At 45.7% G+C, this 13,445-nt stretch overlaps 2 protein-coding genes across 3 annotated transcripts in view; one reads left to right on the top strand and one right to left on the bottom strand.

Annotated features, from left to right (window-relative positions):
• Positions 1-6,204, bottom strand: part of POLR3F (RNA polymerase III subunit F) — a 35,834-nt gene extending 29,630 nt beyond the window's left edge. Inside the window, exon 1 of one of the 2 annotated variants that reach the window (XM_069733878.1) lies at positions 5,924-6,204. In XM_069733878.1, the coding sequence (XP_069589979.1) occupies positions 5,924-5,979 (56 nt within the window). In that variant the 5' untranslated portion in view covers positions 5,980-6,204. The remainder of the gene's footprint in view (positions 1-5,923) is intronic. The other variant, XM_069733877.1, reaches the window with a different exon arrangement.
• LOC138644939 (double zinc ribbon and ankyrin repeat-containing protein 1-like) overlaps positions 6,087-13,445 on the top strand; it is a 161,141-nt gene continuing 153,782 nt past the window's right edge. Inside the window, exons 1-2 of the mRNA XM_069733874.1 lie at positions 6,087-6,329; positions 6,488-6,655. The gene's annotated coding sequence lies outside the window, so the exon portion shown is untranslated. The remainder of the gene's footprint in view (positions 6,330-6,487; positions 6,656-13,445) is intronic.

Below are 13,445 nucleotides of genomic sequence, written 5' to 3'. Positions count from 1 at the left end.
GATAATAAGGACGATCCCTCTACACTATGACAGCCCTTGAGATATTTGTAGACAGCTATTAAGTCTTCTCTTAGCCTTCTTTTTTACAAGTTAAACATTCTTGGATCCTTTAACCGTTCCTTGTAGGACATAGTTTGCAGTCCGCTACCATCCTTGTAGCTCTTCTCTGAACTTGCTCCAGTTTGTTGATGTCTTTTTAAAATGTGGTGCCCAGAACTGTACACAGTATTCCAGATGCCGCCCGACCAAGGAGGAGTGGAAGGGAATAATGACTTCACGTGATCTAGATTCTATGCTTCTCTTAATATATCCCTGAACTGTGTTTGCCTTTTTTGCTGCTGCATCACACTGTTGATTCATGTTCAGTATGTGTATAATTTGTATACCCAAGTGTTTTTCACATGTGCTGTTGCTTAGTTCTATTCCTCCCATTCTATAGATGTGATTGTTTTTCTTGCCCAAATGTAAAATCTTGCATTTCTCCCTGTTAAATAATTATTAGTTGCTGCCGATTGTTCTAACTTATCTAGATCCTTCTGAATCCTTTTTCTTATGTAGCGCTAGCCATCTCTCCTAGATTTGCATCGTCTGCACATTTGATTAGTTTACCTTCAGTTCCCTTAACTAGATCATTTATAAAAATGTTGAAAAACACTGGGCAAAGGACAGAGCCTTGTGGTACTCCACTTTAACCCCTTCCTGACAAGCACCATATAGATATACGGCGCGGCGGGAGCTGCGTTTCATCACACCACCATATAGATACAGCGCTGTGATCGCTATGTGAGAGCTGACACCTTGCATTGACACCCACAATCGGTGCTACCACAGATAGCGGGCATTTAACCCCTGTGATGCCACTGTCAATAGTGACAGCGATATCGCAGAGGGAGTGAGCTCCCTCTGTGCTCCTATCGGCACAACACGATGCGATCACATGGTCGATGGTCTTCATGGTGACCCCCAAAATCCTGTTTTATAGCTTTTGGTCTCCATTGCAAGGTTCACTTCATTACTGGGTTTAGCTCCTCTAACGCTTGCCCTGCATTCCCTACAGACAGCATTATATTCGTCTTTATATATGCCCTCGTCTTTCCATTTAATATACATTTCTTTTTTCCCTTTTTAACAAGTGTACGTTCTGTGTTCATCCATTTAGGTCTCTTTGAATGCTTCTAATACTTCCTTTTTTTCGGGATTATTACGGATTGTGCAGTGAGAATTTTATTTAGCAAAATCTCCCATCCTTCTTGGACATTTCTGTCCTTTATAACACCCAGTCATCGGATGCTTCCTACCCTCATTCTGAGCTCATTAAAATCTGCCTTTCTGATGTCCAACCTTAAAGTCTGAGTCCACATTTGTCTTCCTCCTCTTGTAATTCAAAATTCAAGGATAGCGTGATTGCTGCCCCTAAATTCCCAGCCACCTTTGCTTCCTTAACCATTTCCTCCCTGTCGGAAAGAATTAGGTACAAGATTACAGAACCTCTTGTTTTCTCTTCTACCTTTTGAAAGATAAAGTTGTCAGCAGAAGATAAACATTTTCTAGACCATTACTTTTGCCTGAGAGAGATTCCCAACAAACCTGGATAGTTAAAATCTCCCATGATCAATGTCTTACTTTTTTTTTTTTGTAAAAAGAGTTCATCCATATCTTCAGTCTGTCCAGGTGGCCTATAGTAAACACCTACAATAGAGTCTTTTCAGTTCTGCTCTCCATGCGCAAACAGTTTCTGCAGAGCTACCATTCTCTGAAGCTTGGATCTCTGAGGAGATATACGTTTTCTTAACATACAATGCAACACCTCCTCCCCTACTGTTACGCCTGTTTCTAATAAGTTGTAGCCTTCAAGGTTTGTATACCAATCATATATATTATCCCACCAATGTATAGACATTTTAGTTTGTAGTCAGTTCTTCTTGCTCCGCTAATTTCATTCACAAATTTTTTTTAATCTTTATTTCCACTTCTAATAGTAGGGTTCTCAAAACAATTCATATGCTGTATATTTTTTCTGGCTGTACCTACTCTACATATTCTCTTCCATACATAGCTGTAGCGACGAGAGTATGATTAGCGGGTAATGTACACCTGCTCCATACATTAGTCATGTGCAGACACAGTGTCATCAGCCTCCAAATGCAGAAGTGAGGGGCATCGGACTTTACATTTAAATGTACGTTTAAAGCAAGGTCACATTAAATTGCGATTATCAGAACTTGCACAGTCCATCACTGTCAAGATAAACAGTTTGATCAATCTTTCCTATGATTTAATTAAACGTTTAGCGCTGCATAGTGTTGCTGATCGTTGGGGGTCTGGGTCCTGACACTCCACCAATGAGTCAAAAAGCCGCTCTGAAGCTTTGGCAAAACGCGCATGGGCACAACACAGACAGGGGGTATGTGCCATCCTCCTAAATAGAACCTTATTCATGCACAGGCACTTATTTGCACCTTCCTCAATCATCAGTCACTTTTTAACACTGGTCACTTTGCATCAGTCAGCAGGCAAGTAATCATTTCATGTTTGGAGTTCATTATTTATACTTGCTTCTAGGTGTAATTCATGTAATACACTCATTGCATGACTTATATTACCTAATATGGTGCTCATCAAAGGTCTATCATCAGTATTTACATTTTAAACTCATTCTTTATTATCTTATTTACTATATTGAAATTCTGATGAAATAAGGATACTTTGTTAAAGTTTTCCATAATTTACCGGTATTGTAGTATAAATTGATTATGATGGACATAATGCCCCTCTCTTGCTTCTTCCTTATTCCTGTTGATGTCTTTAAAATGTTAAAAAATTATCAATAAATATTTACATTTTAGTTGTAGTCAAGTTTCATATTTGTAAGTTGTACATTCCGAATGGTCACAAGACATTAATTATTTTTGTGTTAATCTGAAGTGCACAGCTCGTGAATGACAGTGTGTACAGGGCGGTGTACGGGCTCTAGGGGTCCGTATATTCACTCTCAGAGTTGTGTACAGACCTGTACACTATATTGAACCAGTCAAGGTGTGTGCAGCTCAAGCAAGAGCTGCCCTTCAGAACAGTGGTTTCATCTATTGGTGGGGGACTAAGGACATGGACCCTTAGGCCCCTTTCACACATCACTTTTTGGTATCAGTCGCAATCCATCGACTTTTGAAAAAAACAAATCCGGCGACTGATGCCGCCGGATCCGTTTTTTTTTCTCACAGATTTGTATTAGCGACAGATGGCCTCACGTTTCATCTATCGTTCGCCGCATCCGTCGAAAATTGTTTGTCCAGTGGCCAGAGACAAACAAAACGAAGAATGCGGAGAAATCAGCATACATTTGCATGGCCTGTGTACCGAATGTTATAGATAAAGTACGCAGGACGCATGCAGAGCTGAAGGAAGAAGTGTGGCAGTGGGCGGGGCTTAACGGAGGAAGAAGGCTGCCATCCGCAGCCCTGCCGAACAGTAGTGTGAAACCAGCCTAAGCCGGCCGTACACTGATGATTTCTGATGGATGCTTTCTAAGAGACTAAGTCATACATGGTTTGCCTGGTTGCTTCAAGACAATGCCAAATTTGCAGATTGAATGCTGCTTTTAATCTGTTGTCTGAGGGTCTACCAAATAAGAACGGCAAGTCGGGAGCAACTGCGCCAACTGACACCAACTAGTGCGGAACATCACCGAGAGCTGTGCGTCACCAACTAGTGCGGAACGTCACCGAGAGCTGTGCGTCACCAACTAGTGCGGAACGTCACCGAGAGCTGTGCGTCACCAACTAGTGCGGAACGTCACCGAGAGCTGTGCGTCACCAACTAGTGCGGAACGTCACCGAGAGCTGTGCGTCACCAACTAGTGCGGAACGTCACCGAGAGCTGTGCGTCACCAACTAGTGCGGAACGTCACCGAGAGCTGTGCGTCACCAACTAGTGCGGAACGTCACCGAGAGCTGTGCGTCACCAACTAGTGCGGAACGTCACCGAGAGCTGTGCGTCACCAACTAGTGCGGAACGTCACCGAGAGCTGTGCGTCACCAACTAGTGCGGAACGTCACCGAGAGCTGTGCGTCACCAACTAGTGCGGAACGTCACCGAGAGCTGTGCGTCACCAACTAGTGCGGAACGTCACAGAGAGCTGTGCGTCACCAACTAGTACGGAACATCACCGAGAGCTGTGCGTCACCACCTAGTGCGGAACATCACCGAGAGCTGTGCGTCCCCAACTAGTACGGAACACCACCGAGAGCTGTGCGTCACTAACTAGTACGGAACATCACCGAGAGCTGTGCGTCACCAACTAGTGCGGAACATCACCGAGAGCTGTGCGTCACCAACTAGTGCGGAACATCACCGAGAGATGTGCGTCACCAACTAGTGCGGAACATCACCGAGAGCTGTGCGTCACCAACTAGTGCAGAACATCACCGAGAGCTGTGCGTCACCAACTAGTGCGGTACGTCACCCAGCCAAACCAGATCTCATACATTGCCCTGACGAGGAGCAGTAGCCCGAAACAGTGTCTGCAAATTGAGAATTTGTTTTTGGCTTTTATCCTAAGTCATGTGACAAAACTCATTAGAGAATCGATATTGTCTTTTAGGGTTGCTACTTCCTATAGGTGTCACTGGAGTTCTAGTTGTCTTCCTCTCTGAGAAGAAATGTTACCAACGAGAGCGTCGCGTCACCAATGAGAGAGGCACGTGAGTAGAGAGTAGAGCAGTCACTAAGTGCAGCATGTCAGTAGGGAGTAGAGCAGTCACTAAGTGCAGCATGTCAGTAGGGAGTAGAGCAGTCACTAAGTGCAGCATGTCAGTAGGGAGTAGAGCAGTCACTAAGTGCAGCATGTCAGTAGGGAGTAGAGCAGTCACTAAGTGCAGCATGTCAGTAGGGAGTAGAGCAGTCACTAAGTGCAGCATGTCAGTAGGGAGTAGAGCAGTCACTAAGTGCAGCATGTCAGTAGGGAGTAGAGCAGTCACTAAGTGCAGCATGTCAGTAGGGAGTAGAGCAGTCACTAAGTGCAGCATGTCAGTAGGGAGTAGAGCAGTCACTAAGTGCAGCATGTCAGTAGGGAGTAGAGCAGTCACTAAGTGCAGCATGTCAGTAGGGAGTAGAGCAGTCACTAAGTGCAGCATGTCAGTAGGGAGTAGAGCAGTCACTAAGTGCAGCATGTCAGTAGGGAGTAGAGCAGTCACTAAGTGCAGCATGTCAGTAGGGAGTAGAGCAGTCACTAAGTGCAGCATGTCAGTAGGGAGTACAGCAGTCACTAAGTGCAGCATGTCAGAAGGGAGTACAGCAGTCACTAAGTGCAGCATGTCAGAAGGGAGTACAGCAGTCACTAAGTGCAGCATGTCAGTAGGGAGTACAGCAGTCACTAAGTGCAGCATGTCAGTAGGGAGTACAGCAGTCACTAAGTGCAGCATGTCAGTAGGGAGTACAGCAGTCACTAAGTGCAGCATGTCAGTAGGGAGTACAGCAGTCACTAAGTGCAGCATGTCAGTAGGGAGTAGAGCAGTCACTAAGTGCAGCATGTCAGTAAGGAGTACAGCAGTCACTAAGTGCAGCATGTCAGTAAGGAGTACAGCAGTCACTAAGTGCAGCATGTCAGTAGGGAGTAGAGCAGTCACTAAGTGCAGCATGTCAGTAAGGAGTACAGCAGTCACTAAGTGCAGCATGTCAGTAAGGAGTACAGCAGTCACTAAGTGCAGCATGTCAGTAGGGAGTAGAGCAGTCACTAAGTGCAGCATGTCAGTAGGGAGTAGAGCAGTCACTAAGTGCAGCATGTCAGTAAGGAGTACAGCAGTCACTAAGTGCAGCATGTCAGTAAGGAGCACATTATGTCAGTAAGGAATACAGCAGTCACTAAGTGCAGCATGTCAAGGACTACAGCACGTCAGCATATCCCAGCAGGGCGCAGCAGCAGCACCTGTTCTCTATCTCGGCCGCCTCTCCGCTCTCTTGCTTCACTTTCACCTCCGCCATCTCCCCGCTCCTCTCAGGGATAGCCCCGCCTCTGAACTGTAGCGACTAGCACGGAGTTGATTTCTTGAGGTAAGATGTCACCGGAAGGGGCGGGGTCTCTCTTCGGTCCAGTCACTGTGAGGTCCGATATAGGAAGCTGCGTTTTGCTGAGGCTACTGGAGAAGAGAAGCGAGAAATGAGGGGCAGCATCATGGAGCTGTGAGAAGAGGACCGACCGAGGGCTGCACCATGGAACAGGGTCCAATCTCGTACTAGTGTGCTGCGCCTGCGCAGAACAAGCCTAACTCTCTGCCGGACATATTGTTTATGGGCTAGTAGATAATATTTTATGTCCTAATTCTATCTAAAGGGTAATACAGAAAAGTTAACTTCCTGAACTTTTACCACAAAGCCGTATTATTATTATTAATTATCTTTGTGTTATACACTAAAACACTCTGCCCTTACTAAAGATGGCGGACAGGGGCCATTTCTTTTCCTCTCACGTCTTTCCGTTCTGTGAATGCAGGGCGGGGAAATGTTTCGCATCTTTGGTTACTACGGCAACGGAGATGTGCCAATGACAGGGCTCGGTCCTGGCGAGGTTGCGGCTCCGCCGGGAGAAGCGTCTGTAGTAACGGGATCTGGGAGTGACCGGAGACACTGAGCGACGAGTGAGCAGCGCCGTGTGCAGCCGGTGAGTGGGGAGGCTCGGGTACCGGGTGGCCCTATACGTCACCTCTAGCCGGCCAGGGAGATGGAACGGATCAGGCAGATCCTGATAGTTCTCCCCAATTATCGGCCGATAATGTCATCTCTGGTGTACGAACGATCTTCTCCCTGGAAGTCCTGTGTATATGGCGCAGAGCTATGTGAGATTTGTTCCTTCTCAGACCTACAGGACGATGTCTGCTGGAAGCATCCGTCCATCCTGATCATTACCCTGTGCTATTCTCTCCTTAATTGCAACTTTTGACGACACGTGTGGCAGCCTGACATCGCTGGGTGGCATCATCGCAGGGTAATGCAGGAGAATAGGGGTGTTCTGTGACCTCTCAGGGATTGCCACCGCAACTTCTCGGGTAACACCACCGCAACTTCTCGGGTAAAGCCACCGCAACTTCTCGGGTAACACCACCGCAACTTCTCGGGTAAAGCCACCGCAACTTCTCGGGTAAAGCCGCCGCAACTTCTCGGGTAACACCACCGCAACTTCTCGGGTAAAGCCACCGCAACTTCTCGGGTAAAGCCACCGCAACTTCTCGGGTAAAGCCACCGCAACTTCTCGGGTAAAGCCACCGCAACTTCTCAGGTAAAGCCACCGCAACTTCTCGGTTAAAGCCACCGCAACTTCTCGGGTAAAGCCACCGCAACTTCTCGGGTAACAGCACCGCAACTTCTCGGGTAAAGCCACCGCAACTTCTCGGGTAAAGCCGCCGCAACTTCTCGGGTAAAGCCACCGCAACTTCTCAGGTAAAGCCACCGCAACTTCTCGGGTAAAGCCGCCGCAACTTCTCGGGTAAAGCCGCCGCAACATCTCGGGTAAAGCCGCCGCAACTTCTCGGTTAAAGCCACCACAACTTCTCGATTAAAGCCACCGCAACTTCTCGGGTAAATCCACCGCAACTTCTCAGGTAAAGCCACCGCAACTTCTCGGTTAAAGCCACCGCAACTTCTCGGGTAAAGCCACCGCAACTTCTCGGGTAAAGCCGCCGCAACTTCTCGGGTAAAGCCGCCGCAACTTCTCGGGTAAAGCCCCGCAACTTCTCGGGTAAAGCCACCGCAACTTCTCGGGTAACACCACCGCGATCTCTCTGGTAACGCCACAGCAATCTCTCAGGTAACGCCACAGCGATCTCTAGGGTAACGACTCTGCAACTTCTCAGGTATCGCCACCACGATCTCTCTGGTAATGCTACCGCAAGTAAGGACTACACCTGACTGTATATCCAGCCTTAGGTAAGGACTACACCTGACTATATCCAGCCTTAGGTAAGGACTACAGCTGTCTGTATATCCAGCCTTGGGCAAGGACTACACCTGACTATATCCAGCCTTAGGTAAGGACTACACCTGACTGTATATCCAGCCTTAGGTAAGGACTACACCTGACTGTATATCCAGCCTTAGGTAAGGACTACACCTGACTGTATATCCAGCCTTAGGTAAGGACTACACCTGACTATATCCAGCCTTAGGTAAGGACTACACCTGACTGTATATCCAGCCTTAGGTAAGGACTACACCTGACTGTATATCCAGCCTTAGGTAAGGACTACACCTGACTGTATATCCAGCCTTAGGTAAGGACTACACCTGACTATATCCAGCCTTAGGTAAGGACTACACCTGTCTGTATATCCAGCCTTAAGTAAGGACTACAACTGTCTGTATATCCAGCCTTAGGTAAGGACTACACCTGACTGTATATCCAGTCTTAGGTAAGGACTACACCTGACTATATATCCAGCCTTAGGTAAGGACTACACCTGACTATATCCAGCCTTAGGTAAGGACTACACCTGACTGTATATCCAGCCTTAGGTAAGGACTACACCTGACTGTATATCCAGTCTTAGGTAAGGACTACACCTCACTGTATATCCAGCCTTGGGCAAGGACTACACCTGACTATATCCAGCCTTAGGTAAGGACTACACCTGACTGTATATCCAGCCTTAGGTAAGGACTACACCTGTCTGTATATCCAGCCTTAGGTAAGGACTACACCTGTCTGTATATCCAGCCTTAGGTAAGGACTACACCTGACTGTATATCCAGCCTTAGGTAAGGACTACACCTGTCTGTATATCCAGCCTTAGGTAAGGACTACACCTGTCTGTATATCCAGCCTTAGGTAAGGACTACACCTGTCTGTATATCCAGCCTTAGGTAAGGACTACACCTGACTGTATATCCAGCCTTAGGTAAGGACTACACCTGTCTGTATATCCAGCCTTAGGTAAGGACTACACCTGTCTGTATATCCAGTCTTAGGTAAGGACTACACCTGTTTGTCTATCCAGCCTTAGGTAAGGACTACACCTGTCTGTATATCCAGCCTTAGGTAAGGACTACACCTGACTATATCCAGCCTTAGGTAAGGACTACACCTGTTTGTCTATCCAGCCTTAGGTAAGGACTACACCTGTCTGTATATCCAGCCTTAGGTAAGGACTACACCTGACTATATCCAGCCTTAGGTAAGGACTACACCTGTCTGTATATCCAGCCTTAGGTAAGGACTACACCTGACTGTATATCCAGCCTTAGGTAAGGACTACACCTGTCTGTATATCCAGCCTTAGGTAAGGACTACACCTGTCTGTATATCCAGTCTTAGGTAAGGACTACACCTGTTTGTCTATCCAGCCTTAGGTAAGGACTACACCTGTCTGTATATCCAGCCTTAGGTAAGGACTACACCTGACTATATCCAGCCTTAGGTAAGGACTACACCTGTCTGTATATCCAGCCTTAGGTAAGGACTACACCTGACTGTATATCCAGCCTTAGGTAAGGACTACACCTGACTATATCCAGCCTTAGGTAAGGACTACACCTGACTGTATATCCAGCCTTAGGTAAGGACTACACCTGTCTGTATATCCAGCCTTAGGTAAGGACTACACCTGTCTGTATATCCAGCCTTAGGTAAGGACTACACCTGACTGTATATCCAGCCTTAGGTAAGGACTACACCTGTCTGTATATCCAGCCTTAGGTAAGGACTACACCTGTCTGTATATCCAGCCTTAGGTAAGGACTACACCTGTCTGTATATCCAGCCTTAGGTAAGGACTACACCTGACTGTATATCCAGCCTTAGGTAAGGACTACACCTGTCTGTATATCCAGCCTTAGGTAAGGACTACACCTGTCTGTATATCCAGTCTTAGGTAAGGACTACACCTGTTTGTCTATCCAGCCTTAGGTAAGGACTACACCTGTCTGTATATCCAGCCTTAGGTAAGGACTACACCTGTCTGTATATCCAGCCTTAGGTAAGGACTACACCTGTCTATATATCCAGCCTTAGGTAAGGACTACACCTGACTGTATATCCAGCCTTAGGTAAGGACTACACCTGACTGTATATCCAGCCTTAGGTAAGGACTACACCTGTTTGTATATCCAGCCTTAGGTAAGGACTACACCTGACTGTATATCCAGCCTTAGGTAAGGACTATACCTGTCTGTATATCCAGCCTTAGGTAAGGACTACACCTGACTGTATATCCAGCCTTTGGTAAGGACTACACCTGACTGTATATCCAGCCTTAGGTAAGGACTACACCTGACTATATCCAGCCTTAGGTAAGGACTACACCTGTCTATATATCCAGCCTTAGGTAAGGACTACACCTGACTGTATATCCAGCCTTAGGTAAGGACTACACCTGTCTATATATCCAGCCTTAGGTAAGGACTACACCTGACTGTATATCCAGCCTTAGGTAAGGACTACACCTGACTGTATATCCAGCCTTAGGTAAGGACTACACCTGTCTGTATATCCAGCCTTAGGTAAGGACTACACCTGTCTGTATATCCAGTCTTAGGTAAGGACTACACCTGTTTGTCTATCCAGCCTTAGGTAAGGACTACACCTGTCTGTATATCCAGCCTTAGGTAAGGACTACACCTGTCTGTATATCCAGCCTTAGGTAAGGACTACACCTGTCTATATATCCAGCCTTAGGTAAGGACTACACCTGACTGTATATCCAGCCTTAGGTAAGGACTACACCTGACTGTATATCCAGCCTTAGGTAAGGACTACACCTGTTTGTCTATCCAGCCTTAGGTAAGGACTACACCTGTCTGTATATCCAGCCTTAGGTAAGGACTACACCTGACTATATCCAGCCTTAGGTAAGGACTACACCTGTTTGTCTATCCAGCCTTAGGTAAGGACTACACCTGTCTGTATATCCAGCCTTAGGTAAGGACTACACCTGTCTGTATATCCAGTCTTAGGTAAGGACTACACCTGTTTGTCTATCCAGCCTTAGGTAAGGACTACACCTGTCTGTATATCCAGCCTTAGGTAAGGACTACACCTGACTATATCCAGCCTTAGGTAAGGACTACACCTGTCTGTATATCCAGCCTTAGGTAAGGACTACACCTGACTGTATATCCAGCCTTAGGTAAGGACTACACCTGACTATATCCAGCCTTAGGTAAGGACTACACCTGACTGTATATCCAGCCTTAGGTAAGGACTACACCTGTCTGTATATCCAGCCTTAGGTAAGGACTACACCTGTCTGTATATCCAGCCTTAGGTAAGGACTACACCTGACTGTATATCCAGCCTTAGGTAAGGACTACACCTGTCTGTATATCCAGCCTTAGGTAAGGACTACACCTGTCTGTATATCCAGCCTTAGGTAAGGACTACACCTGACTGTATATCCAGCCTTAGGTAAGGACTACACCTGTCTGTATATCCAGCCTTAGGTAAGGACTACACCTGTCTGTGTATCCAGCCTTAGGTAAGGACTACACCTGTTTGTCTATCCAGCCTTAGGTAAGGACTACACCTGTCTGTATATCCAGCCTTAGGTAAGGACTACACCTGTCTGTATATCCAGCCTTAGGTAAGGACTACACCTGTCTATATATCCAGCCTTAGGTAAGGACTACACCTGACTGTATATCCAGCCTTAGGTAAGGACTACACCTGACTGTATATCCAGCCTTAGGTAAGGACTACACCTGTTTGTATATCCAGCCTTAGGTAAGGACTACACCTGACTGTATATCCAGCCTTAGGTAAGGACTATACCTGTCTGTATATCCAGTCTTAGGTAAGGACTACACCTGACTGTATATCCAGCCTTAGGTAAGGACTACACCTGACTGTATATCCAGCCTTTGGTAAGGACTACACCTGTCTTTGGCAGCAACACAAGGTGTTGCTGATACATCCTAGTGCAATACCAGAGAATGAGATCTCATTGTTACCTTGAAGTTGCCATGACCGCGACAAGCACATTGCAAAAAGCAAAGTCAATGCAAAGTCAATGGGAATTTTTTTTTCTCTCTCTCTCTCTCTCTCTCTCTCTCTCTCTCTTTTACATATAGTAAAATCAGAAGACACACCCATATGGGTCACATGATTCAATCGTAAGGTCCTGAAGCTACACAGATCTTCAATAGAAAGTGAAACAAATAGTACAAAACACATTAAAATTATACATAATGATACAAAATTTCATTCCTCTTATTCATACCTTTCGGAAAGCGAGTATTTAGATTGTACATCCAGAACGCCTCTCTGGTGAGCAAGCGTCTTTTGATGTCACCTCCGCGGTATGATAGGTGAACCTTTTCAATGCCGTGCACTTTCAAAGTCGCAATATCTCCATTATGCTGCATGTGAAAATGTTTCGATACCATAGATACATTTCTATTCACTATGCTAGGCCAAGTAGCATCTCTAATATGCTGTTATTCGAGTTTTTTGCTTACGTGTAGTACATCCTATGTATTACAAATGGCATAATGTGCAGTCTATCTTATACACTACGTTTTTGGTATGGCAATTTATAAAGCTGTTGATTTTATATTCCTTAGTGTGTTCCGAATTATAAAACACACTACCTGGCTGTATATGTGCGCAAGTGCTGCAGGCAGAGGTGCCGCATCTAAAAAAAACCTTTGCACTCAAGCCACGTGTCACGATATGGTATGAAATATCATATAAGTAGCTTCTCTTGCTCAAGGCTGTGGGCTAACAAGCCCACCTTCCCTTTCACTCAGCCAAGAGCTGCTTTGCCAATGTAGATGGGGGAAGAAGAGTTTATTACCTCTAGCTCGGAGAGCAGAAGTATTTACGACCGGCATTTCCTGCCGTGTAAGCTCTTGTCCAGCTATAAGTGAACTAGAAACTTCTAGAAATTCATGAAAGTCCTTTGTTTGGTTTTTGTAAGATATTAGGCAAACATTTTAAGTTAAGAATACGAAAATATATATTCTTAGATTCCATCGGAGGATCTATCTATCACTCTAAGCGCGGGTTTCTAACTCCATCTGGTAAAGAAGTAGGGATTTCTCTGTAAATATGTATCCCAGATAGGACATATTTGATCTCATTAGAATGCCCACGTTAATCCGAGATGAATGCTGGGTTCGTTATGACTATGACATGTTTGGTAGCGAAGTTATAGAAATTAGAGAAAATAGTTTAAAGTTTACTTAGAATGTAGAGAGAGGAGGGTCTGGATAAACCAGCCTTTCTGTGATGTCACAGCCTTAAGGTTTTAAGTGTCTGGCAGGCTCTGAGGAGTCACTTCTGCTTGATTTCTTGTCTTCTCCTGAAGCCAGCAGCACGTCCAATGAGCTGGGACGTATGGTTGCCTGCCATGCTTTGAACATGTGAGTGTTACCTTTTCTCATTTAATCCCTGTTTATTTCATAATTACCCTTGTACATTTTTGCAATTGTCTCATTTGTAACATCTTTATAAAATATTTTTG

Source organism: Ranitomeya imitator, chromosome 7, assembly GCF_032444005.1.
Source record: "Ranitomeya imitator isolate aRanImi1 chromosome 7, aRanImi1.pri, whole genome shotgun sequence".
NCBI lineage: Eukaryota > Metazoa > Chordata > Amphibia > Anura > Dendrobatidae > Ranitomeya > Ranitomeya imitator.
The sequence above is the reverse complement of the archived record's forward strand: the minus strand, read 5'-3'. Positions and strand labels throughout refer to the sequence as shown.